We start from the raw sequence: 27222 nt of genomic DNA on the forward strand, positions 1-27222 counted from the left end.
TCAGTTGCTAAGTAACCCTCTAAGTGCCACGTCATTGACACGTCAGTGCCAAATTATCAGCCACTTAACACCGTTAGTGTGTATTTAACGGAGATGACTACATTGACACAAATTTTTTCTATGTTTGGATTCAATTGACACTTTTACACCACGTGAGGACGACAATGAAACTTTTTTAAAAATGAGGATGAATTTGACACAATTCAACCAAACTGGGGACAAAGGAAGCAATTAAACCAAACTATTTCTTACCAGAAAACAATTTTACTTTCTGTACTCCACAATTTCGTTGTGCAGCCCAAACTTATTTATTTATCAATCAAATAAGTTACTTTCAACATATTTCAATATATTGATAATTTTATATAATGTTTTTTTTTATATATTGAATTGAGTGAAATATATTTTTAATTTCTAAACTTTAACATACAATTAAAATTTATTACTTTTTGAAACTTTAATCTAATTTAATTATTAAATTTTAAAAAATAAATAAATATAATTCTTCTAATAATTATTTTTTATAAGTAAAATGGTATTTCATATTAATGTAAAAATAAAATAATATATCTATTCATAGCTAAAAGTTATAAGGTAAAAATGTAGGGGGATTCCAATTTGACATATAATAAAGTTTTTCCTATATTTCTGATCACCTTATTTGCAGAACTGAACTCTGATCCATCCCACAAGAAGACCTTGGATGAGCAGAAAGAAAGATGTACATAAAGTTGTCCCTTCTCTGTGCCTTGTCTTTCTACCCACATGCTCATTCATGTCACTACTTCATCATGACTGAACAACACAGCCTTAGACATCAGAACAATCAATTACAGTTAGAAAGTGTTATCAATTGCGACAGATCAGTAACCAACGCCACATTCATAACCCATCAAGTACTCTCTTTTGTCTTTTCTTCTGCTCTATATCAGACTATTACAATTTATAACTACTCTCAGTAAACACTTACTTCACTATTCTGTTGCTATAGAAATTATGCGTTGATGAATAAATTAACCGTTTACTGTAGTCTCTGCAAGTAATTTGCTTTAATGATTGAAAGGAGATGATATTAGCATAGTAAAAGGGAAAGAACACGCTTTTGCGATAATCATTCAAAAAATGTGTCTAAGAGCTAATTAATCTTGCTCTTGCTGAATTTTCTGAGTTTGGGCGTGTAGTTTAAATCTCTCGGCCTAAACTAGACATCTCCAGAAGAAAACCAAACAATTTCAAGAAAACAAAAAATGAGTAAACTTTGAGAAGAGTTTATATTTCGTTGTGAAACATCCATTTTCAAGAGAAGAAAAAATGTGTAAACTTTGAGAAGAGTTCATATTTCATTGTGAAGCATTCAACTCAGTTACATGGTCAGGTGACAGAAAAACCTTACTCAGCAATCTCTTCAGAGAGAAAGCCAACAAAGAAGAAGAATTTTCTGGAACAGAACCACTCATCGCACCGATTTCACTATGACTAATCTCATAACCAGGAGTAACAACCACAATCTCAAAGACGTCATCAGAACCCGGTTCAGAATCATCGCTTCCCAGAATAGGAGCTCTGCAAATGGGACAATTGGAATGTGAAGTAAACCACATGTCAATGCACTCCACATGAAAAGCGTGGCCACACTTTGGCAATCTCCTTCCAATCTCACCCTCCTCAATAACGCTCAAACAGATCACACATTCCAATTCCTCTGTTTTCTCTGTTTTGTGCACAAACATGGGAATTGCTGAAACTGTCGCTGAATCCAGGCCCTTCGGGCAGGTGGGTGAAGCTTCTATGTTGATACTGTGGAAATGGGAAGGTTCCAGAACGTCGGAGACAGTCACCGGAGTTCGCCACCGGCGAGTGTGAGAACGTAATTGCGACTGAGATAAGAACCACTTGGCATACACGTGGAGTAGGAGGACAAAGAGGATGACTAGGAGCAAGGAAAGAACGGCTGCGAGCATGATGCTGCTGTTGTTGTCGGAGAAGACGTTCTGAGCGAGTTGACTCAGTGAGTTACTGGGTGAGTCGGATTGAGTCGGCATTGTGAGGGGAGTGAAGAATGTGAGTGTAGTTTTCTTGAATGGGGAAAAGGGTAGGTTATATTTGTGGAAAAGGTCAGGGCTTTGAGCTTAAAACAAGATTTTGGGTGGAGGGGACCCAACAAAACTCAGTCAAGAGCCAGTTTGTGCAATGCTGAATAAAATCTTGGTTTCTTGTATTCAGTGTAGTTTCTTTGCAATTAGCTGTGAAAATGTTTACGTAAAAACAAATGTTTTTTGTGATGGAGTGTGGGGAGTTGCAGATGAAGTCAAAGGAGAGTCCCTATATCTAAGGGATTAATGAGGAATGCATGGGAATGGGGGTGGAGGGATGAAGAGAAAAATAGGGCACAAATGAAGCACTCGTGAAGGCAACGGCAATGGAGGGTAGGTGGGTTTTATTGGATTCATGTGGCAGGTTTTTGTTTATTTATTTGTGGTTTTAATTGATTAAATTGGTGCAATAAAGGATCCTAACTCCTAAGGCAAAGGCCTTATGACTCATGACATGACCAAGAAATAAAATAAGATATTCTTAGTTCTTGTAAACTGCATCAAGCTTAAGTCAATCATGAAAAGAAGGCAACCCCCTCCACAATTTCTTCACTTTCACATTACTCGTTGTCTTTATAGGGGCTTTCATGCATTTATTACAACTTTGACAATATTAGAAAGGGCGCTGTGTTGTTTGGGTTTGGTAGGGCATGTCGCGGGACCCCAACTACTGTTATAAAGAGATCAACCAGAGTTCAGGGGTCCCATGTGAATGGAACCATACACTCTATAGCTGTTTTCTTTTTTTTCTTTTTTTCTTTTTTTCTTTTTTTCTTTTTTTCTTTGACCACCCTACCACAGCTAGCAGTCAACTGTTGATAGCAGCAGAAGATCTTTGCTTAGATTGCACCATATTTTGTTGCATGTTTCCAGCAATGGATAGATCCCTTTTCAGTTTTTAGAGAGGTTACAGTATTAGGCTTGCAAAAGGTCCTCCTGTCATACTGCATTGCCAATAATTCACAGGTTTTTTGGGGTTGGAAATCATTACACATGCTCTATTTTCTTTTTCCTAGTTCAATCTTTTTGTTTTCATTATTAATCACTTTTCGATAAGTCATGTTTTGAGAAGTACAATTAATAGGAATAACTAAATTTACATAAAATATAACTCAGCTAACTTTATTTGTGGCATTTTTCAGTTGGCCTGCAAATTTTAGACCCCGAGTATCTCATGTCACATTAACTCTTTTCCATATTTTCTGCTAAAGATTTTTGTCCAAACCTGTTTCTTTAGTTTATTGTCAATCCTCCAGCTTCTTGTATTCTAGAACCCCATTGTAATAATCTTAGAATTTCAATTTCAACCTTGTAAGGGATATGCAGAATGTAACCAAACAACAGGATTTGGTTGATTGGAAAATGGAAACTATGAGAAATTATTGTTTTTGTTTTGATGTTCAGAATTCTCCAAACTAGAACTAAAGGATGCTCATATAAATTATTAAAAGGGGTTTTTCGTTCAGGATTTTACAATATACATGACAATAGTTATTTTTTCTCATATAAAACCAAAAATGGTCACTTAAATCTATTCCATCCCCCAAGATTCTTCTCTCCTCCAGCTATTCTTTCAGTCCATTAGTTTGTATCTTTTCTCTTCCACACCTGTAACTCCCAAGTTTATCTCTATTATTGTATGGAGGGGCACCTGCAAATCAGCAATCTCAGATACATTCATTATTCACACAAACGTTTCACAAAATGAGATGGTGAAACGCACGAATTCTTTTCTTCTAACACAAAATTACTACATTCATTTCTTAAATATTAGTCATAAACTAGATGGAGCTTTTGCACAACTCCATCTTTCACTTTGAGCTAAATATGAATATATTACCTCAATATCTGGAATTTCTTGCAAAGGCCTGTCAGTAAAATAAGCATATAATGCCCTCAGAACTGCCTGCAGTAAGAAACTCAAGAATTAAAACCAATCAACCATATAGAGCATAAAAATGGGCAAGTTTACATCAAAATTAGGTGAAAAACCTGGTGAGATATCACAACAACAGGTGCCCGTTGCCGCTCAAGCTCAATAATTACAGGTTCTAACCTGCATTATCATAAATATAAGCTATTTACACAAAACAGTACTAGTTTGGAACCAAATAATGATTACAAGAAGTGATGCATCAACCTTTGAATAACATCCAAGTAAGACTCTCCACGAGGATAACGATACCTAAGCTTGTCCTTATAGCGTGATCTGTAGCAGAAAAAAGAACAATAGTTACACGAAACATTTTTAAATAGCATCACTATCCCACCAAGCACCGGATTTTTCAACTGGAAATTAGAAAGATCATAGTTTGGAACATACTCGTACTCCGCTGGCATGTTCTTCTTGATCTCTTCGTATGTCATGCCATCACACACACCAGCATTTATCTCATCAAGTGCACGCCATTGTATCTACCATATATAGATACTATTAGAAAGTGAGCATTAATAACACACACTTCTGTCAATCCATATTTTCTGACTTAAGGATGACACTAACCTTGGGAAATCCAACAATTGGTCCTGCTGTCAAAATTGTTCGCTGCAGTGTACTAGTCCATATCTGGACACCAGTCACAAACATCACAAACCGTTTACCATTTCAATATTTGCACGTATATTTATTACAAGCTTACACAAGCAGCTCGTTCTGATTTGAGACGCTTTTCAACAAATTTAGCAAGCTTCTTCTTATAAAGTTCTCCAGCCTCACTGTTGAAACAAATTGTATTGTGTTCCAGTTAGGCAAAAGATATTCATAGCAATTCTTGTTCCAAAAAACCAGAGATGACCTTTATAAAAAAATAAGGAAAATACAAAATAATTAAAATATAGGGGAACTAAAATCATCTATCTTTGCATGACAGCAGTTAGAATAAATTTTTCAATTAAGTCTTGAATCAAAAAGCTGCTTGTATTTTTCTTTCAGTTAAGTGAGTAAAGTGAGACGTACCCATTAGTCCCAAAAAGATATGCCATAGCAAGACAAAAAGAAGCCAAGATACAGGGCCCTTTAATTGAAGCTTTTAAAAAATAATTGTGTAAAATAACTTTTTCTAGAGCTTTTTTCAGAAGCAAATAGCTTTAGACAACAGCATTAAGTTTTCAGAGTTTTTCATTCCGGAAAAGCTTAAATAATTATTATCACATTTTTTCTAAATATTTTTAATTAAAAACATATTTTGTTAGTACTAATACACAAGGCCAAACTGCTTCATTTTTTGCCACTATTCTTTCCAATTGGTCATCTATCTTGTCAGAACATCTTTTCAGCTTCATTCCCTTCCGATAAAAAACATCTCCAATCATTATGAGTCTATTTTTTGAAGTACTGTCAACTCCACTGTCTTGACATCTCTTATAAACCATAACATAGTTGTTTCTCTCCTACTTATATTTTCCATTACAACCATTGTGCCAACAATCAATGACACCAGGCCTCCCGCTTAGATAAATGTCATGGTGCGACTTCCACACTACTAAAAAGAAGTTACAAAGAACAATCGGTTTCATCTTTAACCCAACCTGACCCACCAGTGGCAAATAAGCTATAATGTATCCTAGTTTTTTGGCTTCTTAGAAAGCCATCAAATGGAAGGAATAGATCAATAATAATTTCTACAATAGAGAGTAGAAAAAAAATATTAGTAAAAGGAACCATAAAGGTTCCTTACATAACTTTGGGTATCTAATGCAATGTATAAAAGAGGGTATTGAAAAATAAGACTTTGAATAATTGCGATGTGAAATAAAAAAAATAAAATTGAACTTATAATCATCTTTAAACTAATATTCTAGATCATGTACAAGTGTAGTACATCTACTACAACAAGAAATCAAAATAAGATTTATCACAATAAGACTGGTAACAGAAAAATAATTTAGATTCTTTGTATTCTAACAGTTCCTCGTGTAAACAGAACAGAAATGCAAATATTTTCATTCGTACACTACCTTTTTCTAAGCTTGTGTCCTCATTAATATAAACATTACACTAAATAGAGATAGAACACAAATATACCTTAATGCAGAGTCTCCTCCAATTCTGCCTCTCACATTAAACCGACTTTCTCCATGCCGGGTAAGTAATATTGGGCGAGGTGTAAGATGTGTATTTACCTGCATGATAAAAACAAATCATTAATAGAAGCTAACAAGTGATTTGCAGAAGCATTTGCTGAAGGCATATATTATTAGTGTTCAAGAAAAAACCATTTGCAAAAGGTGATCTATGACATTTCTCAATACTGTCTTACTGGGTTAAATATTATTAACTGATCATTTCTTTTACTTTGCAGTGTGTTAATGAAGCTTTGACTGTTAATAACTACATTCTTCTAAGAAACTTACCAAGAAAAAGACTATCCGACCAGGTAGGTAGCCACTGATATTGTTAACCTAAACCAGAAGATAGAATTTGTTGATCATTAACAAATTAAAGTGACACTGTAAACCATGTTTGTAAATGGTTATCGTAAAATTCAACGAGATGCACAAATACTTGCAACAAGAAATCCTAGAATATTAGAGCAGCCTCCCAATGGTTTTTTTTTCAAACAGCGAAAGTATTTTACTATATGTCATTAAACATCAGATAAATGACTTACATTTTATCATAAAGTATATGGCTTCGGTACTTTGCCACATTTTGTTCCTCCTTTCAAGTTCCTCTCAGAAATTTTAACCCATGGTATAATTTAATTTACAATACAATTTACATATACACCTTACTGCTTGGCATAACTTTTAGATTGGGTGGTTCATTGACATGGTATCACAGATTGGTCATCCGAGATGCCCAGGTTCAATATATATTTTAGAGCCTAACTTTGTCCGTTTCTAATGTAAGTTTGTCACTCAACACAGTTTAGAGCTGAGCAATGAATCTTTTCTAGTTTACCGATTATATATTGTATAATTCAGATCTACTAATATGCGATCCATATAAACATAATGCACCCATATGGTAGTAACAAGCTTTTCTAACACTGATTCTTTGAAGAACAATCACACTTTCAAATATACATGTACGGAACCATGACACAATAATTTAGAAAAGCATAAAGTGAACTCAAGGACAAAGTAGTTATAATCTATTTAAATCTGAAGGTGAAAGTGAAACCATGCCTTTTTCCACACCAAGGTTTTACATCTAGTTAAACTAGTAGAATCTATTTGTTACTAACCCAAACAAAAAGCTACTATATGGATAATAAACATGCATGATGCATATCGATTATCAAACTAGCAATACTAGCAAACTAGACAACGACATATGTAAAATGGTTCAGTTTTGCTTCATACAATGACATAACTAAATGTAAAACTTACTTGTATTTGCCCTCCATGTCCACTGGCCATGTCAATCATTTTTATGTGAGATCCTTCTTCTACTGTCTCATAAACCTAGTGCATAAAATCAACATTACTTGAAGCAAAAGCTCACCTCGAATAGCCATTAAAATTTAAAGTACCCGTGAAAGACTTGCCTTCTCATAATAGGCTACACGTTCTTTGAAGTCCCGCAACCCAGCCTCAAAATCTGGTCTGCAAAAGGAAAGCTGATTGCGTATGTAACTACAATTCCAAATACTCATTAAGATAAGATGTCACTAATTTTATATGAAACATTACACTTCGGCATAGTCAGGGCTTTGCTGAATTTTAAAGCGTATATTCCTCTCAATTATGTCTACATCATTGCATATTGTTTCCAAAAAAATGATCTGTAACAAAAAATGCAAGGATACATAAGAACAGTTTAAAACTAAATTATTTTCATATTGCACATATGGCAGTACCCATCTACCTTGCATCTACCTTCAGCCAGTTTCATGAGCATGTTTCTTCGCTGCTTGCTACTGTTTGTGGCATCAAATATCCCAACCTAAACCCCAATTAAAGCTTCAGCCAAAAACAAAAATCTTGAAAGAAGGCTTAAAGTAACAAAATCATCTGAAAAGGACAAATTTACCTGGCCCCCTTCTTGCATCCAAGATATCATATCTTCAAATGCCATCTTGGCTACCTAGTGGTAAATGAAATATTAAAACTATGTACATAGAGAAAGGATGACAAGGAGATAACAATACCAGAATCATCTATGACAAATTGCTAGGTTCTGCATACATATCTCAACATTAGCTATAATAAATACATATTGTATTTAAACAAGGAGTACATGGTGTAGTTGAGGCAAATTTAAAGCATTTACATCTCTCTCTCTCTCTATTATAATCAAATATATCAAATACAATTAGATATAATATATTTAATATATGATCAATTATTTTGTTTTCTAGATATAATAGATATTATATATTATTTTTTTAGTAGATTGCTATTATATATAGTCCTCTCTTATATGTAAACATCATCTTGATTCAATGAATTATTTTATTTCTGTCCCCCTTGATATAGCAGTATCAGAAGTGATTTTTCTGTATTCATTCCAATAATTTTTTTGGTTTTATTCCATGGATGTCATCGATGAGAACTCTAATGTCTCCTAGTGGTGTGATTATGTCTACTCTAAATGTCAGTCCTTTTACCAATGGTTTAGTTTTTTATAATATTTCTACCAATCCTTTTATTAAAGGTAGATGGATCATGATTCAAGTGTTAGTACTCATGCATGTTCATTCTTGGTAATGTTTTCAATCCTACAAACATGTCATGATGTCACTGATAAAACCCTTTCATTACCCAATTAATCTATTATTCATGTAGTAACTATTGGCATTGTTCAACTTTCTCCTATATTGGTGCTTTATTATGTTTTTTACGTGTCTCTCAATTCAATTTTAATTTTCTGTCTTTTATCCTTTGTTCACTTGAATGGATTTGAGGGAGTGATTGAGTGGATTTGAAAGGATTTGAAGATAATTCTTTTTTTTGTTTATTTGAGTGAATTTAGAGGTAAGTGAAAGTGAATTTGAAACCAACATTTGTAAGAATTAGTGTAGGATTTGATTGATGTGACAGATTAAAAAAATTTACTTCCAAATCCACCCTCACTTACCTCCAAATCTACTCAAATAAACAAAAAAAAATTATTTTCAAATCCGTTCAATCACTCTCTCCCAAATCTATTAAGTGAACAGAGCCTTAGTGCTTTGTTGGCTCATACTCATTTGTCCATCACCTTCCTTAAAATTCACTTTTTTATCTAGGAGATGCTTCACTCCAGGAAGATGAAGATTGTCGGTGGTAATCTTAACTAAAGGAATATACATGTTGTCTCCAATTTTTACACAAAATGATTTAACTATGTTTCCTTTCCTTTAATACCATTACAAATACTGTATTTCTTTTTAAAATACCGATTCTGGTAAGAATGCGTCTATTTGGCATAAATTTGGACGTCTCTAATAAAGTTTTTCTACTTTTGAGTAATGAAATTCTTTTTCATATAACATAATGTTTCTACTCCCAAGTTTTAAATTTGACCTCTTGCTAAGTTTAGAAGATTATCTTTCACTTTACTCAGCAAGGTGTTTCAACCATTATTTAATATATTACATTGTAACATTTGGGGTCTTATGGTAAACTTATGATGGCAAACATTTTTTCATAAACTTGATTGATGATTATAGTCATTTTACCTAGATATTTTTGCTCACACACAAATCTAAAACTCTACTAATGTTATAAAACATTTTTTTTAAATGGTTAAACCTCAGTTTAGGGCCAAAGTGTTTCAGGTATGACAATGCAAAAGAACTTGCCCTTACTAATTTTCTAGCAAAACAAGGCACTCTACATCAATTTTTTGTGTGGAGAGATCTTAACAAAACTCGATAGTTGAGAGAAAACATCAACATTGTTTTATTTTTTCAATCCAACTTGTCAATCCAATTTTGGGAAGAGTGTGTTTGCACTATTTCCTTTCTAATTAAGAGGGTTCTCTCTCCAGTACTATGACAAAAATCATCTAACTAGGCTCAAACAGATCCAAACTTGATTATCACTCTTTAAATAATTTTGTATGTTTAGCTTATTCAATAACTTTGTGCTCGTCCAAAAACAAATTTACTCTTCACATAACTTCATCCATTTTTGTTGATTATCCTAGAGACAATAAAGGATATAAATTAAACAATATAGAGGCTGAGCAATCTGCTCTTTCATTAAACAATTTTTCCTTTCACGGAAGTGACTCCTTTTAGCAATTCTTACTCCTTTATTGATGATATGGTAATTCCTTTGTCCATTGCTAATAATATGCCTTAAATACTTCTATTGTTCATTAACCTAATAAGCCACACGGTACAATATAAAACATCAATGTGTAGTACTAATGGACTTGAAGCCTTTGTTTGGAGATCATTCAGAGCGTTAAGAAACTGTTAGGTATTCAAGATGAAATCCCTAACGAGCTCTCTAACTCTCACTGACTTTCACCAACACAGAACAGAATAGAATGAGAAAGAATGGAATTGCATTCACACCAACAAATCAAGAATACAATGTACCCAGGAGCTTAACCTCCTTCACCAGGTTCTAAGACCGGTCAACTACATACAAGTCACTAACTCCCTTTCAGAAACAAATACAGGGTCCTTATATAGACCCTGTTCCCGCCCTCTTAACTGTTATTCTGTTAGATAACAGTTAGGTATTATTCCTCACCCTTTTCCTCTCATAAACCCTCCAAGGCCTAACATTACTCCCCCCTTGAAAATCAACCTTGTCCCCAAGGTTGAATTCTGGGAATTGTTCTTGCATCATCACACGATCTTCCCAAGTGGCGCTTTTATCGTTCTCGGTTCTTCCCAGACTAGAACTGCCTCCACTTTCTCCTTGTCCATTTCGACACCTCTCCCTGTTATTACATGGCCCAAATACCTTATCGATGTTCTTCCAAACTCACTTTTCTTTCGGTTGACAACCCATTGTTGTTCCTGTAGTCGCCCCATCACGAGATTCACCTGCTGCATATGCTCCGTCCAAGTCGGACTGTACACGAGTATATCGTCAAAAAAGACGAGAACGAACTTCCGCAGGTAGGGTCGGAACAGCTCGTTCATGGCACTTTGGAAGGTGGCCGGAGCATTGGTGAGGCCGAAGGGCATCACCAGAAATTCGTAGTGGCCCAAGTGCATTCTGAACGCCGTTTTTGGAACATCCTCTTCTTCCATCCTTATTTGATGGTACCCGGATTTGAGGTCCACTTTCGAAAAGTACGTCGCTCCCCCTAGTTCATCCAGAAGCTCTTCAATCACCGGGATGGGAAACTTGTTTGGAACAGTCACCCTGTTGAGAGCCCGGTAGTCGATGCAAAATCTCCAACTTCCGTCCTTCTTCTTAACGAGGATCACCGGACTGGAGAATGGACTTATACTGGGTTGGATAACCCCTGCATGTAACATCTCCGCCACTTGTCGCTCGATCTCCGATTTCATGACATGTGGGTAACGATAAGGATGCACATTTTCAGGATCGGTCCCTTCTTTTAAAACAATTTGATGTTTCGCCATTTTATTAGGTGGCAGTCCTGGAAATTCCTGGAATACCCCCACGTACTGTTCCAAAAGTTTCTTCATATCCTCCTTTTGTTCTCTCGTCAACTCACTTTCTTCCTCAGTCTCCCAACTTGCCTCTTTGCCCTCCAGACTCCAAACCAACGCCCACGACTCTACCTCGCTGAGTTTCATCAGTTGTTCGGGTTCTATCACCCTCCTCTCCAACCTCGGGTCTCCGGTTATGGTGCGTTTCTTCTCCCCTTGCCAGAACGACATGGTGGATTTTCCCCAGTCCACCGTGATCTCACCCAACTTAGCCAACCACTCCACTTCGAGAATCATGTCTACGCCCCCCAATTCGAACAAATAAAATTTCTCCGTGATCTCGACGTCCCCCATGCAAACCACCACTCTCGGACAACACCCCCGCGTCTTCTTCCGTTGACCATCCCCCAAACTGACGTGATATGGGGATGTGTCTTCCTGCTCGAGTTTCAGCTCCCTCACCAATTCTTGACTAACGAAGTTGTGGCTCGCGCCACTGTCCACTAGTATCAGCACCTTTCTCTCTCCCACTCTCCCCTGCAGCTTCAAGGTTTTTGGTTGAGTCAGCCCTCCGGCTGAGAGAGCCGACAACTCCATGCATGGCGGTTCTGTCTCCGCCCCTGTCTCTCCTTCATCTCCTTCTTCGTCCTCGGCCAACAGCACCACCCTCAAGCTCTTCTCAGGACATTGGTGCCCGGGACTAAAGGGCCCCCCACAGCGAAAACATCTACCTTCCTCCCGGCGCTTCAAGTACTCAGGATACGACAAATTTCTTGAGCTCCGGTTCCGACTGTCCCCGCCGCCGTAACCTCCGCTCCTCACGGGTTCACTCCCTGGCGCCGTGTCGCGCTTCACCGATCCTACACTCTCTATCGGTGTCGCTCGAACCATGCTACCCCTTGGTTGCTCCGTCCTCGTCACCACCGCTCCTCCTCCTGACGGTCGTCCCCACGCGGGGGTAGTCTTCGCTGCCGTCCATCCCATCAACCCTAGACCGCGAAGAGCTTCCTCTACATCACGCGCAATCTTCATTGCCGTCATCAAATCGCGGAGATCATGTGGTCTCATCTGACACCCCAGCTCCTCGCGTAACCCCGCAATGAAATAACCTAACAATTGGTTATCAGAAAACTCCTTTGTCTGCCCCACCAATGCTTCGAATTCTTTCACGTACTCCTCCACGGTAGTGGTCTGCCTAATCGCCGCCATTCTTTCGTAGATTCCCCCACAGTGGCGACTCTCGAATCGGATCAGCAATGCTTCCTTCAACCCCTCCCAGGTTCGATCAGTTGCCTTGTCTTTCCAGAACTTGAACCAGTAAGCAGCGCTTCCCTCCATGCTGATATGAGCCAATTCGACTTTCTCCGCTTCCGCTACCTTCTGAATCTCAAAGAACTTCTCCGCTCTGTTAATCCAATACAGAGGATCAGGTCCTTCGAATATGGGTAACTCCACCCGTCGTTTCCAATTAAAGCCGTTGTCTGATCGCTCTCCCTCGTTTCCCCCTCCTTCGTTCCCGCGCCGGTTCCCTCCATTATGGTTCACTGAATCCTGACTTTCATTCGAGCCTGATTCCCCTTGGCTGTTACGTTTTCCCATCAACCGTAACAATTCTTGAATGTCTTTGCGCATCGCGATCGATTCTTGGCGATTCGCTGCCGTCTCTGCCTTCAAACCGTCGACCGCCAACTCCAGGTGCTCCATCTTCCCCTCAACCTTGACCATTCTTCCCTCCATCACTCGCGCTTTCCTCCGATCTGATCCGGCAGGTCGGACCACTTTGTTAGGTATTCAATATGAAATCCCTAACGAGCTCTCTAACTCTCACTCACTTTCACCAACACAGAACAGAATAGAATGAGAAAGAATGGAATTGCATTCACACCAACAAATCAAGAATACAATGTACCCAGGAGCTTAACCTCCTTCACCAGGTTCTAAGACCGGTCAACTACATACAAGTCACTAACTCCCTTTCAGAAACAAATACAGGGTCCTTATATAGACCCTGTTCCCGCCCTCTTAACTGTTATTCTGTTAGATAACAGTTAGGTATTATTCCTCACCCTTTTCCTCTCATAAACCCTCCAAGGCCTAACAGAAACCCTCTTATTTGTCTGATTATGTGCGTTCTAGCACCTCACATCCTTATCCATTCAAAACTTTAACTCTTTAGACAAACTAAATCCAAAATGCAAAACCTTTATCAATCAAATTTCACTAGTGGCCAAACTAACTTTTGTAAAGGTCTTACTAGCTCATGTTGCTGCAAAAAGTTGGAACCTACTGTAGCTAGATATCAACAATGCATTCTTAAATGGTATGCTATATGAGGAAGCATACATGAATATTGCTCAGGGTTGCAAAACAACAACAAAAGAATTAGTTTCAAGTTAAATAAATCCATAAATGGAATTAGACAAACCTCTAGACAATGGTTCTACAAACTCTCCCCAACATTATTGCAACATGGCTTTACACGGCCTAAAAATGATTACTCTATTTGTTCATGATTACTAGGGTCTTCTTGAAAGATTATAAAATTCAAAAAATATCTAGTTCTTGAAAATATTCATTTTCTCACACATACTAGATGAATAGTCACAAAATAATCTATAACAATCAATATTCCTTTGTATGACTCCGTGCATGCATTTTCCACCCTTATAAAAATAACTACCCGTATTGATTTTACGTGTCGTACACATCTTTTTACTATTGTTATGATGCGTAAGAAACTATTCATGTTGTACTCTTGATGAAAAATTACAAGTGCTTCTATTAAATAATTATAACTATAAAAATTAATAAAAATGATTTAATTTTATGATTTTTTTATGCACACTTTTTTGGTAACTTCAATATAAATTTTAGTAATCATTTTTTCATTTTAATAATTAAATTTTTAATTACATTTTTTATTACCACAAAAAAGAAGTGGACACGTAGACCTGTTTTTCCACTAGTACGAATAAAGTGAAATATTTGTGACCAAACAAAAAAATGATAAAATGTAAAAAGTCAATATAAATTAGTAGAATGAAATAAGATTGTGTAAAATCTGGAAGTAACATCTCCAACTAAGAGTCTGCTAGGTAAACATAATTAAACACTTGCTGAAGAGGTATTTATGGAAGTACTTATAAGTTGTTGTCAATGTCCTTTATGCAGTCACAATTTTCTTTTATTGGAAATTCCCTGGACATAAGTCACATTTAATTAGACGTTACAGTTTATTGAAGATGTGCTGTAAATATCTGTAGCATCTCCTCTGGTCTAAAGCTTCTATTGGCTATTTAATTAGAAAGGCCTCAAAGTGGGTAAATCAGCTTTTTCCCACATAGTATTCCTTATTCATATTATGGTTGCTGTGATTTTCTGACAGTTGTTTCTATAATTGAAAAGGAAATAGGGTTAAATTGCTTTGATACAAGTTGAAAGTTTTCATTAGCTACTTTAGAACAGTTAAATAATCTGAAAACAACTTGTGGACTTATCATAAGTTATTTTCATAAGTTCTCCAAAACACTTACATGAATGCTTATTCAATAAAACAAGTTTAACGGTAAATAAGCTCTTCCAAATGCACCCTAATTATACACATCTACAACCTTATTATAAACAACCAGTATAAATCACTCTTTCACATTCAAATAAAAAAAAATTGTTGGCCAGAAGTTACCTCATTACGTGCTACCACACCTTCAGGATTGTCAGCTCGAAAGAAATCAGCAGACTGCACAGAAAATATGACGCGGATAGTAAATTTTCCAAGAAAATATGCAGTACCATAACATCATAATTCCAAGGATGAAACTTACATAAAACAGCAAATCGAGCACCCCATAGTGATCATGTGATGTTCACAATTTAAAAGATTATGGCACTGCAATGTACGAGAGATTTGACAATTATTTTTTGGTAATCCCCCAATATTATTCTTTCACCAGAATATAGGCCACTGCTAACCCCTTTCCCATCTTTAACTATTACAGTTCAGTGTGCAGTATTTTTAAGTTTAGCACAAGGAAACAGTAACCCTATGGTTTCTTTGCATTTTCCTAATGAGATTTAGTTTGAAGGGGTATATTGGAATTATAGAAACAAGTCAAAACTTAATAGCATTAGCTTTCAGTCTGAGTGATTTATCAGTGAATCCCACGAACAAATTGAATTATTGAAAAATTTAAAATCAGGTTCCATTTTCTGCTACTGAAAAGTTAGTGTTGGCAAACATTGCATATGATATCACAGTTGTTTCAGATCAATCACTGATCACCTTACAGAACACTAACGGCCCTAAATAACATGTCTATTCGTACAAAATTAATTTTTAAATTAATATAGAAAATACAAAAAATCTAAAATGCCCCTACATAAAAGGGCAACTTGTTTGTTTTTCCTTCCGTTAAAAAACCGGAACCTCTAACCATCCTAAAATTTTCTCATCTTCTCTAGTTTCTTCATCAATCTTGGTTAAAAATTAGCCATGTCAATCTTTATCATTGAAGTTACAATTTTGTTTGGAAGCAAGACCTAACTTAGCAGTAATGTTGTGCCTTGGCGATTGATTGGTCTTGGAATTGAATCAAGAAACAACCTCTTTGCATATGCAAGGTTAAGGATGCATAAATTGACCCTCTCCCATACATGAGTAAGGAGCTGTTTCTCACTGGGGTATGTCAGTTTTATTTCTTTTACTTTTGGGAGGAACCCAACAGCCAAGAAGAGGAGGATGCTTGTGTGGACCTCTCACCCACAATATTCAAACCATCCACCATTCAAGCTGACTTATCCCCTTCCAACTCCCTATTTTTTTTCACTTTACATGTTCTATCTAATTCTATTTCTCCCTCATTCACCTCATCACCCTGTTTATTTATAGAGCTGGACTTTTCTAGTCTGGACCAATTTAGGCCTCCTATTTCTTCTAATATAAACTTCCATAATGGGAGCCATGATAAGAACTTGGGCATTATGGGGTACGTAAGTCTCACGAAATAATATGGGATGCTCAGTGAAGCATGTAAGTGTTTGATTCTACCCCCTTAATAGCTATTTTGAGGTTGGCTTCCCCAAGTGCTTGGGTGCTATAAATTGATAAGTTGGTTGTCATTGTCTTTGAAAGGGCGGGCTACCTAAATCAACTATCAGAACCCATGCATGTCACTCATTAAACTTTAGAAAAATAATAATCTCTAGATAAAAAATCCTTACTAACTGGAATTATTTTCACCTACCAAACCCTCTACAATCTGCACTAACATGAATCATATAAATTTTTATAACAACCAGTACAATACATCATGTAATAAAAGATACATGTAACAGTAATAAAAACAACTACACAAATTTGATTCTTAGTATCATGGGAAATCTTTTGGAAATTTGATAGTCAAAGTTACTCGTGACTTTTGTTTTCTGTTTGAGACACATTATTATCAATTATGCCACAATTCCTGGTGAGACACAGTTTTGTTTCTAATAGTAACAGTGGTATACTAAAGCTTGTTGCTAAATTTTTTAATACTGAATTCCTTTCTTCCACAAAATACATTATAGTGACAAATCTTATCTTTTAAGCTGGTTTTGTATGGTTGAATTAGGTCTACACCAATTTGTAAGATAGTATTAGAGTATATGCTAAATTCATTAAAAGGGTTACTCAACATATTATCCATGTCCCAAGCTCAATATTGCTAAATAAGGGGGTCTGTTGGGAAAAATCCAAAGCCCCACATGAACTATATACTAAAATAAAAAATAAAAGTGAGACAATCTTCATCTTACAAGTCAATTTTGTAAGATTGAATTAAATCTAAACTATTTCACATTCAATATAATGTAGATAAACAAGACATGGTAAAGCATAAACTTTTCAATTAATTCTACTGCATTAAGTTTACCTGACTAGAGCCGTGCTTAAGGCGACGATACTGCAGCATTGAAACATAAGTGTGTTAAATTTGCACTCAAAACATGTTTCCTGTATTCCATTAGATACAAGACTATAGATTACTAAGGAGGATGAGTCAAGAATGTGAACAACCTTACCAACATTGAAGTGTTTTGTATTATGACCTAACCATCGAAGATATCTTGTAAGCTTAGCTGCAGTGTAAGTCTTGCCTCGAGCTGGCAAACTCACCTAAGAAAAAGAAGCTAGTAAGAAATTATTCATTTACAAATATTTTAATTTGTAATTAGATGAACAACACATGGGAACACAGCATTTTCTTCCCTAAATACAAACTTCTCAAGATATTATGAAGAAGTTTATCCCAACAAGTTAATAGTCTCATTTTGAATCACACTCAATACCTAAAATAAATTGTTGCTAAAAAGGTTTACGAGCAATTAATACTCAAGCAAGAATTACCATGACAATTGCCAAATGCCTATGCTCCTTGGGACCTAGCATCTGATCAGCAATTGCAGCAGCTGCAACAGCTCCAGCAGCCGCTGGAATTGAATTCTATTATAAAGCCAGGATGGCGAGGGAGCAGAAGCAACTATTTGTTAATAAACTCAGTTGAAAAACTTGATGCAACAAATTTTAATCTAGTGAAAAAAAACTAATAATAAACAAGCAACGGAAATCATTTTTACAAACCTTAGTAACAGGGTCCAAATTAAAATTTGTAGTGAACGCATCAGAACTAGAGGATTTTACAAGTCTGGGAAATCCTACACCCCTGTCAATAGAAACTCCCCTCAGACTACCTTCTTTCTGTGGAGGACAAATTGTTCCCACGGACTGCGATTTAACCATTCCAGGACTTTGGTACACCTTAGACTGATCAGGTGCATGAACCTCTCCCACCTAGTTGAAACGTCAAGATAGCCTATTAGATGTGATATAATGCATGATCAAGAATCCATATAACCCACTAGCTTCTTTTATATTTTTCTCATAACCTCAAGAAGAGACATTTTGCAGGTTAAACGTCATTTGGTTATATAATGATCTACAATCTGTAACTCATGAAATTAGTAATACAGAAAAATAATTCAGAAAAGATACTAATGAAATTCTAACTATTTGCAACAAATAAACTGGCCCAAAAAAAGGAGATATTTCCTCTAAATTGGAGATACTCTCCATAAGTTTTAAAAAAGCTCTAGTTTTTATTAAAAGAAAACAGATACACACACGCAGAGAAAGAGAAAATAAAGTGAACACATTTCTCTATTAGTACCAAGTATCAACATATTAGCCCATCTGACACTTTAGAAGAACATAAGAAGTATCTAAGCTGATATGTTGAACAAAATAATCTACATTCTCAACCAATAAAAGTCATTTAAGGCAACCACAACTAATCCACCACAGCTTCTGATTCTGGAAAAAGACACCAACATTCAACAAAGTTAGGTAAAAAATCTATGGACTGATCTTACATGTTTCTATAACAATCCATTCTAGAAAGTATAATCATGAATTTGAAATGTGAATTTGAAAGCAAAGCCTTTACTGTTTCTGGTTGATTGATCATAGGAACACCGTCATCTCCCATGGAAGATGAAATGCTGGCAGACCCACCACCTAGTGATCTGGGATTCTCTGTACTGTTAGCAGCATATGCAAGTGCTGAACTTGGAGAAGTTGAGGGAGATGGAACAATATAATGCTCAAGATCAAGCTCTAAATTTGCAGATGAGATGTTCTGAATAAAAGATAAAAATTAAGCATAAGGTACATAGTAATTGTTTGAAAAAAGTTCTATCACAAATGTACTAACATAAAGTTGGAATAAGAGAAAAGATGGCAGCTTAAAAAGGGCATCAGTTAAGAGGCATGATCAAACAAGTTATGGTACATTGGTAATGTAAGATAACAATTTTGCACTATCACATTAGAAAAATTCTACAGAACAAATTACCTGTCCATGAAGAGAACGACAACTAAAATTGGTTGAGATTAAAGGAAAATCTTGAGTCATAAATAATTAGTGTGCTCTCAGCTAAAAAGAGAAATTAATTGATTGTGCAGTAAGTTTGTTACTCTAAAGGAGCCTAGCTCTGGGCACTAAGAATGTTTATCTTGTTGTATTTTCTTTTCTTGCGAATTAACAGAATCTTATAGCTGTTTTATCTTCCATTTCCATATTTTTCTGTTTGGTTATTCTGTGGTGTGGAATTTGTATTAACTGGTCTAACCTGCTGAATACCCTCCCCAATCAGTAAATGCCACCAAGAAAGAAAGGAAACAAGGAGAATGTTAGACAATTAAAAGTGTATGTGAGGAGGAATAAAAGGGGAGAAAGTTAGTGGTGGGTAGAGGGGGAAATCTGTTAGAGGAGAGATGATTAGTTTGTTAGAAGAGAGAGAGAGAGAATATAAATAACAAACAGATTTGAGAGAGAGGGGGGATAACTTTTTGGGTATTGAGACTGGACCTCTTAGCCAGTGGAGGAAGGGAGGCTTCCTTGGGGGAGATAGTATACTTGTATTTCCTTTTTCTACACATTACATCAGAAATAGAAATACAGATTCATACCTATTCATCTATACTTGCTTACTGTTGAGTGTGTGTGTGAGCTTGGAATTGTTGTTCGGCTCCTTGAACAAAGGAACCTAACAGATTTGGTCCGACCTGCCGGATCTGCTCGGAGGGAAGAGGAGTGAGCTATATCGGAGAAGAATGGAGGGACGAATGGGGGCTATGGAATCGACGGTGGAAGAGTTGAAGGCAGAAATGCGAGCAATGACTCTCGAGTTTCGACGAGCCTTCGGATGACGTTCTGGAAATCGAGATAGGAGTTCTGAAGGGAGTCGTAATTCTGTCAATGGTGATCGAGAACGAAGGTCAACGGAGAGCACTGATGATGAATCGGAGGATGACCGAGGCGAAGTACAACGTAGAAGCGCGTTGAGCTCCCAACTTTTGAAGGTACTGATCCTACTGGGTGGATAGAGAAGCCTGAGAAGTTTTTTGACATCCAGGGAGTAACGGAGAAAGAGAAGATGAAGTTAGTGTATATTTGTATGGACGGAGGCGCTAATTACTGGTTCCGCTTCTGGCGGAAGAAAACCCGACACCCAACGTGGAAGTCGTTTAAGGAGACATTGACGCGGAGGTTCAGAGGACGGAACCGGGGAACTGTTTTTGAGAAGCTGGCCGTTGTGCGACAGCGAGGGGGCGTAGATGAGTATATCCAAGAGTTCGAAGTACTCGTGGCGCAGGCAACCGGAGTAATTGAAGATCAATTACTGGGGTATTTTTTCGCAAGTTTGCAAGAGGGATTACGTAACGCCGTGAGACCGCATGACCCACGCGACTTGTTGACGGCGATGGAGCGAGCTCGGGACGTCGAACAAGTGGGGTTGACATCGCGGGGGAGTAGTGGAGCTGGAGGAAAAGGAGGGGCGACGTGGGGGAGATACCTGCGAGTTCAGGGACGGTGGCGAGGACGGAAACTTTTCGTGGGCCGTTGGAGGGGTCGGTGAATGGTAGCGGAGGGCCAGGGATGAAGAAGGACGTTAATGCGAATACCATGATTTCAAAGGCTGGTAGTAGTGGAGGAAGAAACGCAGGACGGGGCGTCAGGACTTTGCCATACCCAGAATACATTAAGCGGCGTGAAGAAGGACGCTGCTTCCACTACGGCGGACCCTACAGCCCGGGTCATCGTTGTGCGGAACGGAGCATGCGGGTCATGATTTTGGCGGAGGAGGATGAAGATGAAGAGGTGGAGGAGAATGTCGCAGTAGAACAGATGACGATGGAGTTGTCGGGATTGTCCGCCGGTGGACTCTCGCAATCTAACACGATGAAGCTGCAAGGTTGGGTGCAAGGGAAGAAAGTTCTGGTGCTAATCGATAGTGGAGCTACCCATAGTTTTATATCTACCAAATTGGTGAAAGAGTTGGGTCTGGAGTGCACCGACACACGCCCTTATAAAGTGTGTTTAGGGGATGGACAAAAGAAAGTGACCAACAGGTATTGCACAGGAGTCCCTGTGTTATTAGAAGGCTTAGAAGTTAGAGATAAATTTTATCTCTTTGAATTAGGCGGTGTGGATGTAATACTGGGAATTACGTGGTTAGCATCCCTGGGAGAGATAAAGGTGGATTGGGGACAGCTCATCATGAAGGTGGCGAATGGAGGGGAAGAAGTGGAGATAAAGGGTGATCTAGCCTTGACACGTAGGGTGGTGACTCCAGAAGCACTTATAAAAGAAAAAGGGATTGAAATTATGACCTTAGTGTGGAGTTTAAGCCAAACAGAATTGATGGATGAGGAGATAGAAAAGAGTGGCTTAACGCAGGATGAGGAGGTAGAGTTGGCACAAATTCTGAGTGATTTTGAAGGGATATTCAGAGACCCCCAAGGACTACCACCCGAAAGGAGAGTTGATCACAGAATTCCCTTGAAAGAGGGCATATAGGTACCCCCATGGCATGAAAACAGAGATAGAGCGTCAGGTGGAGGAGATGCTGAATTTGGGCATTATTAGACCTAGTAACAGCCCTTATTCTAGGCCTGTAATATTGGTAAAAAAGAAGGATGGAAGTTGGAGGTTTTGTGTGGATTATAGGGCATTGAACAGAGTAACAGTGGCTGATAAATACCCTATTCCAGTCATTGAGGAGCTGCTGGATGAACTTCAAGGAGCATCATATTTTTCAAAAGTTGATTTGAAGGCTGGGTATCATCAGATAAGAATGAAGAGTGAAGACATTCCAAAAACTGCTTTTCGGACACATCAAGGGCATTATGAATTCCTTGTGATGGCCTTTGGGCTAACAAATTCCCCAGCTACATTCTAAGACATGATGAATTCAGTATTAAGGCCGTTGTTGAGGAGGTTCGTGTTAGTATTTTTTGATGATATACTCGTCTATAGCAAGACTTGGGAGGACCACTCACAACACCTAACACAAGTCTTAAAAGTCTTGGCTGAACATAAACTTTTTGCAAACAAAAAGAAGTGTAAATTTGGAAGAAGACAAGTGAGGTATTTGGGACACAAGATCTCGGCAACAGGGGTGGAAATGGATAAAGAAAAGGTTGCAGCTGTTTTGGAATGGCCAGAGCCCAAAAACATCAAGGAGTTGAGAGGATTCCTTGGGTTGATTGGGTATTATCGAAGGTTCATTAGAAACTATGGGAAGATAGCTAAACCCCTTATTGATTTGTTGAAAAAGGGGATGTTTAAATGGTCTACAGAAGGAGTAGTGGCTATGCAGAAGCTTAAAGAAGCCGTGACTACAGCTCCAGTATTGATTCTCCCTGATTTTAATCAAACATTTGTTGTAGAGTGTGATGCTTCGGGTACAGGCGTTGGGGCAGTCTTCTTTAGTAAGGCATTATCTGAGTCCTCTTTGACCAAGTTCGTTTATCAGAAGGAATTAATGGCACTTGTGCTTGCTATACAACATTGGAGGCCATACTTATTGGGTCAGAAGTTTAATATCCTTACGGATAAAAAAAGTTTGCGTTATTTACTGGAACAACGCATTACAACTCAAAGTCAGCAAAATTGGCTAGCTAAGCTTCTGGGGTACGAATTTGAAATCAAATACAGGACAGGTGCATCTAATCGTGTGGCTGATGGGCTATCTAGAAAAGGAACAGAAGAGGAGGAAACAGACAAGGTGTTACAGATGATATCTAGACCATACTGGTCTGAATTTCAAGAAATCATGGAGGAGGTGGAGAAAGATGAGAGTTTAAAGAAGGTGTTGGAGGAAATAAGGGCAGATCCTAACTCTCACCCAGCTTACACGTTGGAGCATGGAAGATTACATTACAAGGGGAGACTTGTATTGTCGGCAAAATCTGTTTGGATACCTAGATTGTTGGCTGAATTCCATAGTAGTGTCACAGGAGGACATTCAGGGGTTTATAGAACCTATAGGAGGGTGGCACAATCTTTGCATTGGATAGGAATGAAGAAGACCGTTACAGATTTTGTGGCTGCATGTCTAGTTTGCCAACAACACAAGTACTTGGCAGCCTCTCCCCAAGGGTTGTTGTAGCCTGTACCTATAGCTCAAGCAATCTGGGAGGAGATTAGTATGGATTTTATAGTAAAATTACCCAAATCTCATGGGTTTGATACTATACTAGTGGTGGTGGACAGACTCAGCAAATATGGCCATTTTATCCCTGTTAAACACCCTTATACAGCCAGGTCAATAGCTGAAATGTTCGTGAAGGAAGTGATTAGGCTTCATGGGATACCTATGACTATTGTCAGTGATCGAGACTCCACATTCTTGAGTACTTTTTGGAGGGAGATTTTCCGCCTGCAGGGAACACAGCTGAACATGAGCACTGCTTATCATCCAGAGTCGGATGGACAAACTGAAGTTTTGAATAGGGTGTTGGGAACTTACTTGCGATGTTTTAGTTCCGAACAGCCCAAGATTTGGAGTACAGTATTGCCTTGAGCGGAATTTTGGTACAACACTAGTTACCAAGGAGCATCCAAATGCACACCTTTTGAAACTGTATATGGACGACCCCCTCCAACTCTTACACGTTTCATTCCTGGGGAAACAGTGGTGGAGGCAGTTGCACAAGACTTACAAACCCAAGATGAAGCTTTGACACAACTGAAATATCATCTGGCCAGAGCTCAGGACCAGATGACACACTACGCCAACAAGAAGCGGATGGAAGCCAAGATCCAAGAAGGATATTGGGTATTCCTTAAAATCAGGCCTCATAGACAGACCTCTATGCCCACACGGTTACACCCAAAGTTGTCCGCATGGTATTATGGACCATTCTTGGTGGAGAAACAAATAGGACCTGTTGCTTTTCGCTTGCAGTTACCAGAAACATCAAGAATACACCCTGTATTCCATGTTTCCCAATTGAAACTAGCCATAGGAGATCATCCGGTGGAAGGACATCTCCCAACTGAACTGCAAGATGATAAACCTATGTACACTCCTCTGAAAGTGTTATAGCGTAGGAACCAGCAGCAGCAAGGAGAGGAGATTCCCCAAGTCTTAATACAATGGCAAGAAGGTGGTTTGGATGGTGCTACTTGGGAGGAGGAACATTATATCTGACAGCAATTCCCTGACTTCAACCTTGAGGACAAGGTTGATCTTGGGGAGGAGGGTAATGTTAGACAATTAAAAGTGTATGTGAGGAGGAATAAAAGGGGAGAAAGTTAGTGGCGGGTAGAGGGGGAAATCTGTTAGAGGAGAGATGATTAGTTTGTTAGAAGAGAGAGAGAGAATATAAATAACATACAGATTTGAGAGAGAGGGGGGATAACTTTTTGGGTATTGAGACTGGACCTCTTGGCTAGTGGAGGAAGGGAGGCTTCCTTGGGGGAGATAGTATACTTGTATTTCCTTTTTCTACACATTACATCAGAAATAGAAATACAGATTCATACCTATTCATCTATACTTGCTTACTGTTGAGTGTGTGTGTGAGCTTGGAATTGTTGTTCGGCTCCTTGAACAAAGGAACCTAATAGAGAACAACTGATACAGTCACAATGGAGTCGCGAATTGATATCATCGAAGAAGAATTGACAAAGATAAAGGCAATAATGGAGGAGATTCATCTTCAAACGATTCAAAACCAAACTGCAATGTTATCGATGAGGAAGGAAACTGTAGATAATCGATCAAAACTAATGGAGCTTATGACTCAGTTTTGGCAAAGGTATAAATGGCGTGGGAGAGGGCTGTGTTGGCTCAAAAAACACGGGAAGCACAAAGAATTCTAAAAAGACCATGTATGGGTTGAAATCCTTAGAAGGGGATGAATTAATTTCGTCAATGAAAAGAATAGAACTCCCAATGTTTAATGGGGAAGACCCTACGAGATGGATATTGAGAGATGAGATCTACTTCAAAGTACAAGAAACCAATGAAGCTGTGACAGTGAACCTCGCTCAGCTATGCATGGAGGGAGGAACTTTACACTTCTTCAATTCCTTACCAAACGATTATCTAACTTGACATGACCGGAACAAAGAATTGTTGGACAGGAATGGTGGAATGGGAGAAGGTAGTGTCTTTGATAATTTACAATCTCATTTATACTACTACAACAAATCAAGCATTTTCCCACTAAATGGGGTTAGCTATCCGGATCAAACAACAATGTGATGCTCAATACTGAACTAAATCTACAAAACTCTAAATCCTTCTTAATGGTTTCACCTATAATTTTTCTTTGTTTCCCTCTTCCTCTGGTGATAAGAACCATAAAGCTTCCCTCGATTATATAATATACTTTCCTTACTAAGGGTTCTTCTGTAAGTCATCTCCACACACAACCAAACCACCTATGATGAGATTCTACCAATTTCTTTCTACTACAGGTGCTACCCCAACTTTCTTTACAATGCTTTCATTGTTAATCCTATATTGTCTAGTATGTCAACACATCTAACCTAACTTTCTCATCTCTATCCCACTGAGTTTATTTTCTCGTTGGCTTCTAATGACCCAAAACTCAGTTCCATACATCACAAGTCTTATAGCGTTTCTTTAAGCTTGAGTATTGCCTTTTTGTTATAAATAACATTCACGGTACTCCTCCATTTCATTCACCGCTCCACTAGATCTCATTAATGTAAAGAAAAAATAAATTGATTTCTTTTATAAGTTAGCATCTAAATTTCAAAATAAAGATGAAGAAAAAGGTGACACTCTTAAAGACTACCAGATTCTTAATATCACAAACATAAAGAAAACTGATAATTGGAGTCTTACCTCATTGCCTGTCTGATGTTCTGAATTTATGCTGACATCAGGTATCCCGCGTACAGACGAAAGACGGAAATTCTCCTGATAAGCCCTCCAACTAGCTGCAAGATCAAAGGGAGAAATCCTTTTTGCTTCCACAAATACTCGATACTCAAGAACTTGATCATTATCAAGTCTAAACAAAGCCATCCTGTCACCATCTTGCCATGCTCCACCGACTAGTACCCTGCTTGAACCCTCCTCAACAAAACAAGGATTATCGATGCAGTTGGGCTTCAAAAGGAACTTAAACTCTAAAGCTTCTGAAAATCCCAACAAAACTCAACACTTCAGGTCAGAATGCAGTTCATGCAAAATTTGCATTCTTTTATTCTGTTTCTCAGTTCTACATACAAGTTTACAACTAATTTAAAATGAAAAGGCAAACACCAAGCCGCTGAGAAATCATTACCGTGATTAGGCGGAACAACAAAGCTCAACTCCCACACAGTCGCGGATTCCCGTTCCATAGAAAGCTGAAAGTTTTGCACCAAAAGCAACAACAATAAGAACAGAGAGAGACCCAGAATAAAAGGAATGAAATGATTAAATGGGTGAGTGAAAATTACAGCTTTGGAAGGATCCCAAGAAGGGCCTAAAGGAAAAGAGCCTGATACGTGAGGAAGAAGGTCCCCAGAGAGAGTGAGATTGGGATTCTCCATCTTCACCGAAACATAAAGCAATCCGGGGATTCGTAACGGCGTATGGTTAAAGCCATCTCGCTCTTCTTCGCTATCACCCGCCATTGATTCTTCAGAGTTTTGTGAAAGTTTGTTCGCCGTAGCTGCAGCTAACAAAACAGAATAGATGGTGATGTGTGTGTTAAAAAATCCTTATCCAAGTATTCTGAACAGTGTGACAGGCGGAGAGAGACTTCCAACATTTTG

General features: G+C 38.0%; 2 protein-coding genes across 3 annotated transcripts; both read right to left on the reverse strand.

The window, feature by feature from the left end:
* Positions 1–1316: 1316 nt before the first annotated feature.
* On the reverse strand, positions 1317–3355 carry LOC108336417 (RING-H2 finger protein ATL63). Its single transcript, XM_017572865.2, has one exon. The coding sequence runs from the start codon at positions 2040–2042 to the stop codon at positions 1341–1343; it is 702 nt and encodes a 233-aa protein (XP_017428354.1). The 5' UTR covers positions 2043–3355; the 3' UTR covers positions 1317–1340.
* A 149-nt stretch (positions 3356–3504) lies between these two features.
* On the reverse strand, positions 3505–27222 carry LOC108336683 (6-phosphofructo-2-kinase/fructose-2,6-bisphosphatase). 2 transcript variants are annotated; one of them, XM_052880315.1, is made up of 23 exons: positions 26905–27221; positions 26748–26811; positions 26303–26598; positions 19081–19272; positions 18219–18428; positions 17985–18080; positions 17655–17753; positions 17512–17541; positions 15288–15341; positions 8071–8124; positions 7906–7983; positions 7731–7822; positions 7586–7643; positions 7428–7502; positions 6447–6494; positions 6118–6215; positions 4733–4808; positions 4597–4659; positions 4417–4508; positions 4234–4302; positions 4086–4149; positions 3934–3999; positions 3505–3744 (listed from the first exon to the last, which is right to left on the reverse strand). In XM_052880315.1, exons 1-23 carry the CDS (start codon positions 27079–27081, stop codon positions 3667–3669), a joined length of 2229 nt encoding a protein of 742 aa, XP_052736275.1. In that variant the 5' UTR covers positions 27082–27221; the 3' UTR covers positions 3505–3666. The 2 variants fall into 2 exon arrangements, with proteins under 2 accessions (XP_052736275.1, XP_052736276.1); XM_052880316.1 differs by lacking the exon at positions 6447–6494 and having other exon boundaries at positions 26905–27222.

Source organism: Vigna angularis, chromosome 7 (assembly GCF_016808095.1).
Source record: "Vigna angularis cultivar LongXiaoDou No.4 chromosome 7, ASM1680809v1, whole genome shotgun sequence".
Classification (NCBI taxonomy): domain Eukaryota; kingdom Viridiplantae; phylum Streptophyta; class Magnoliopsida; order Fabales; family Fabaceae; genus Vigna; species Vigna angularis.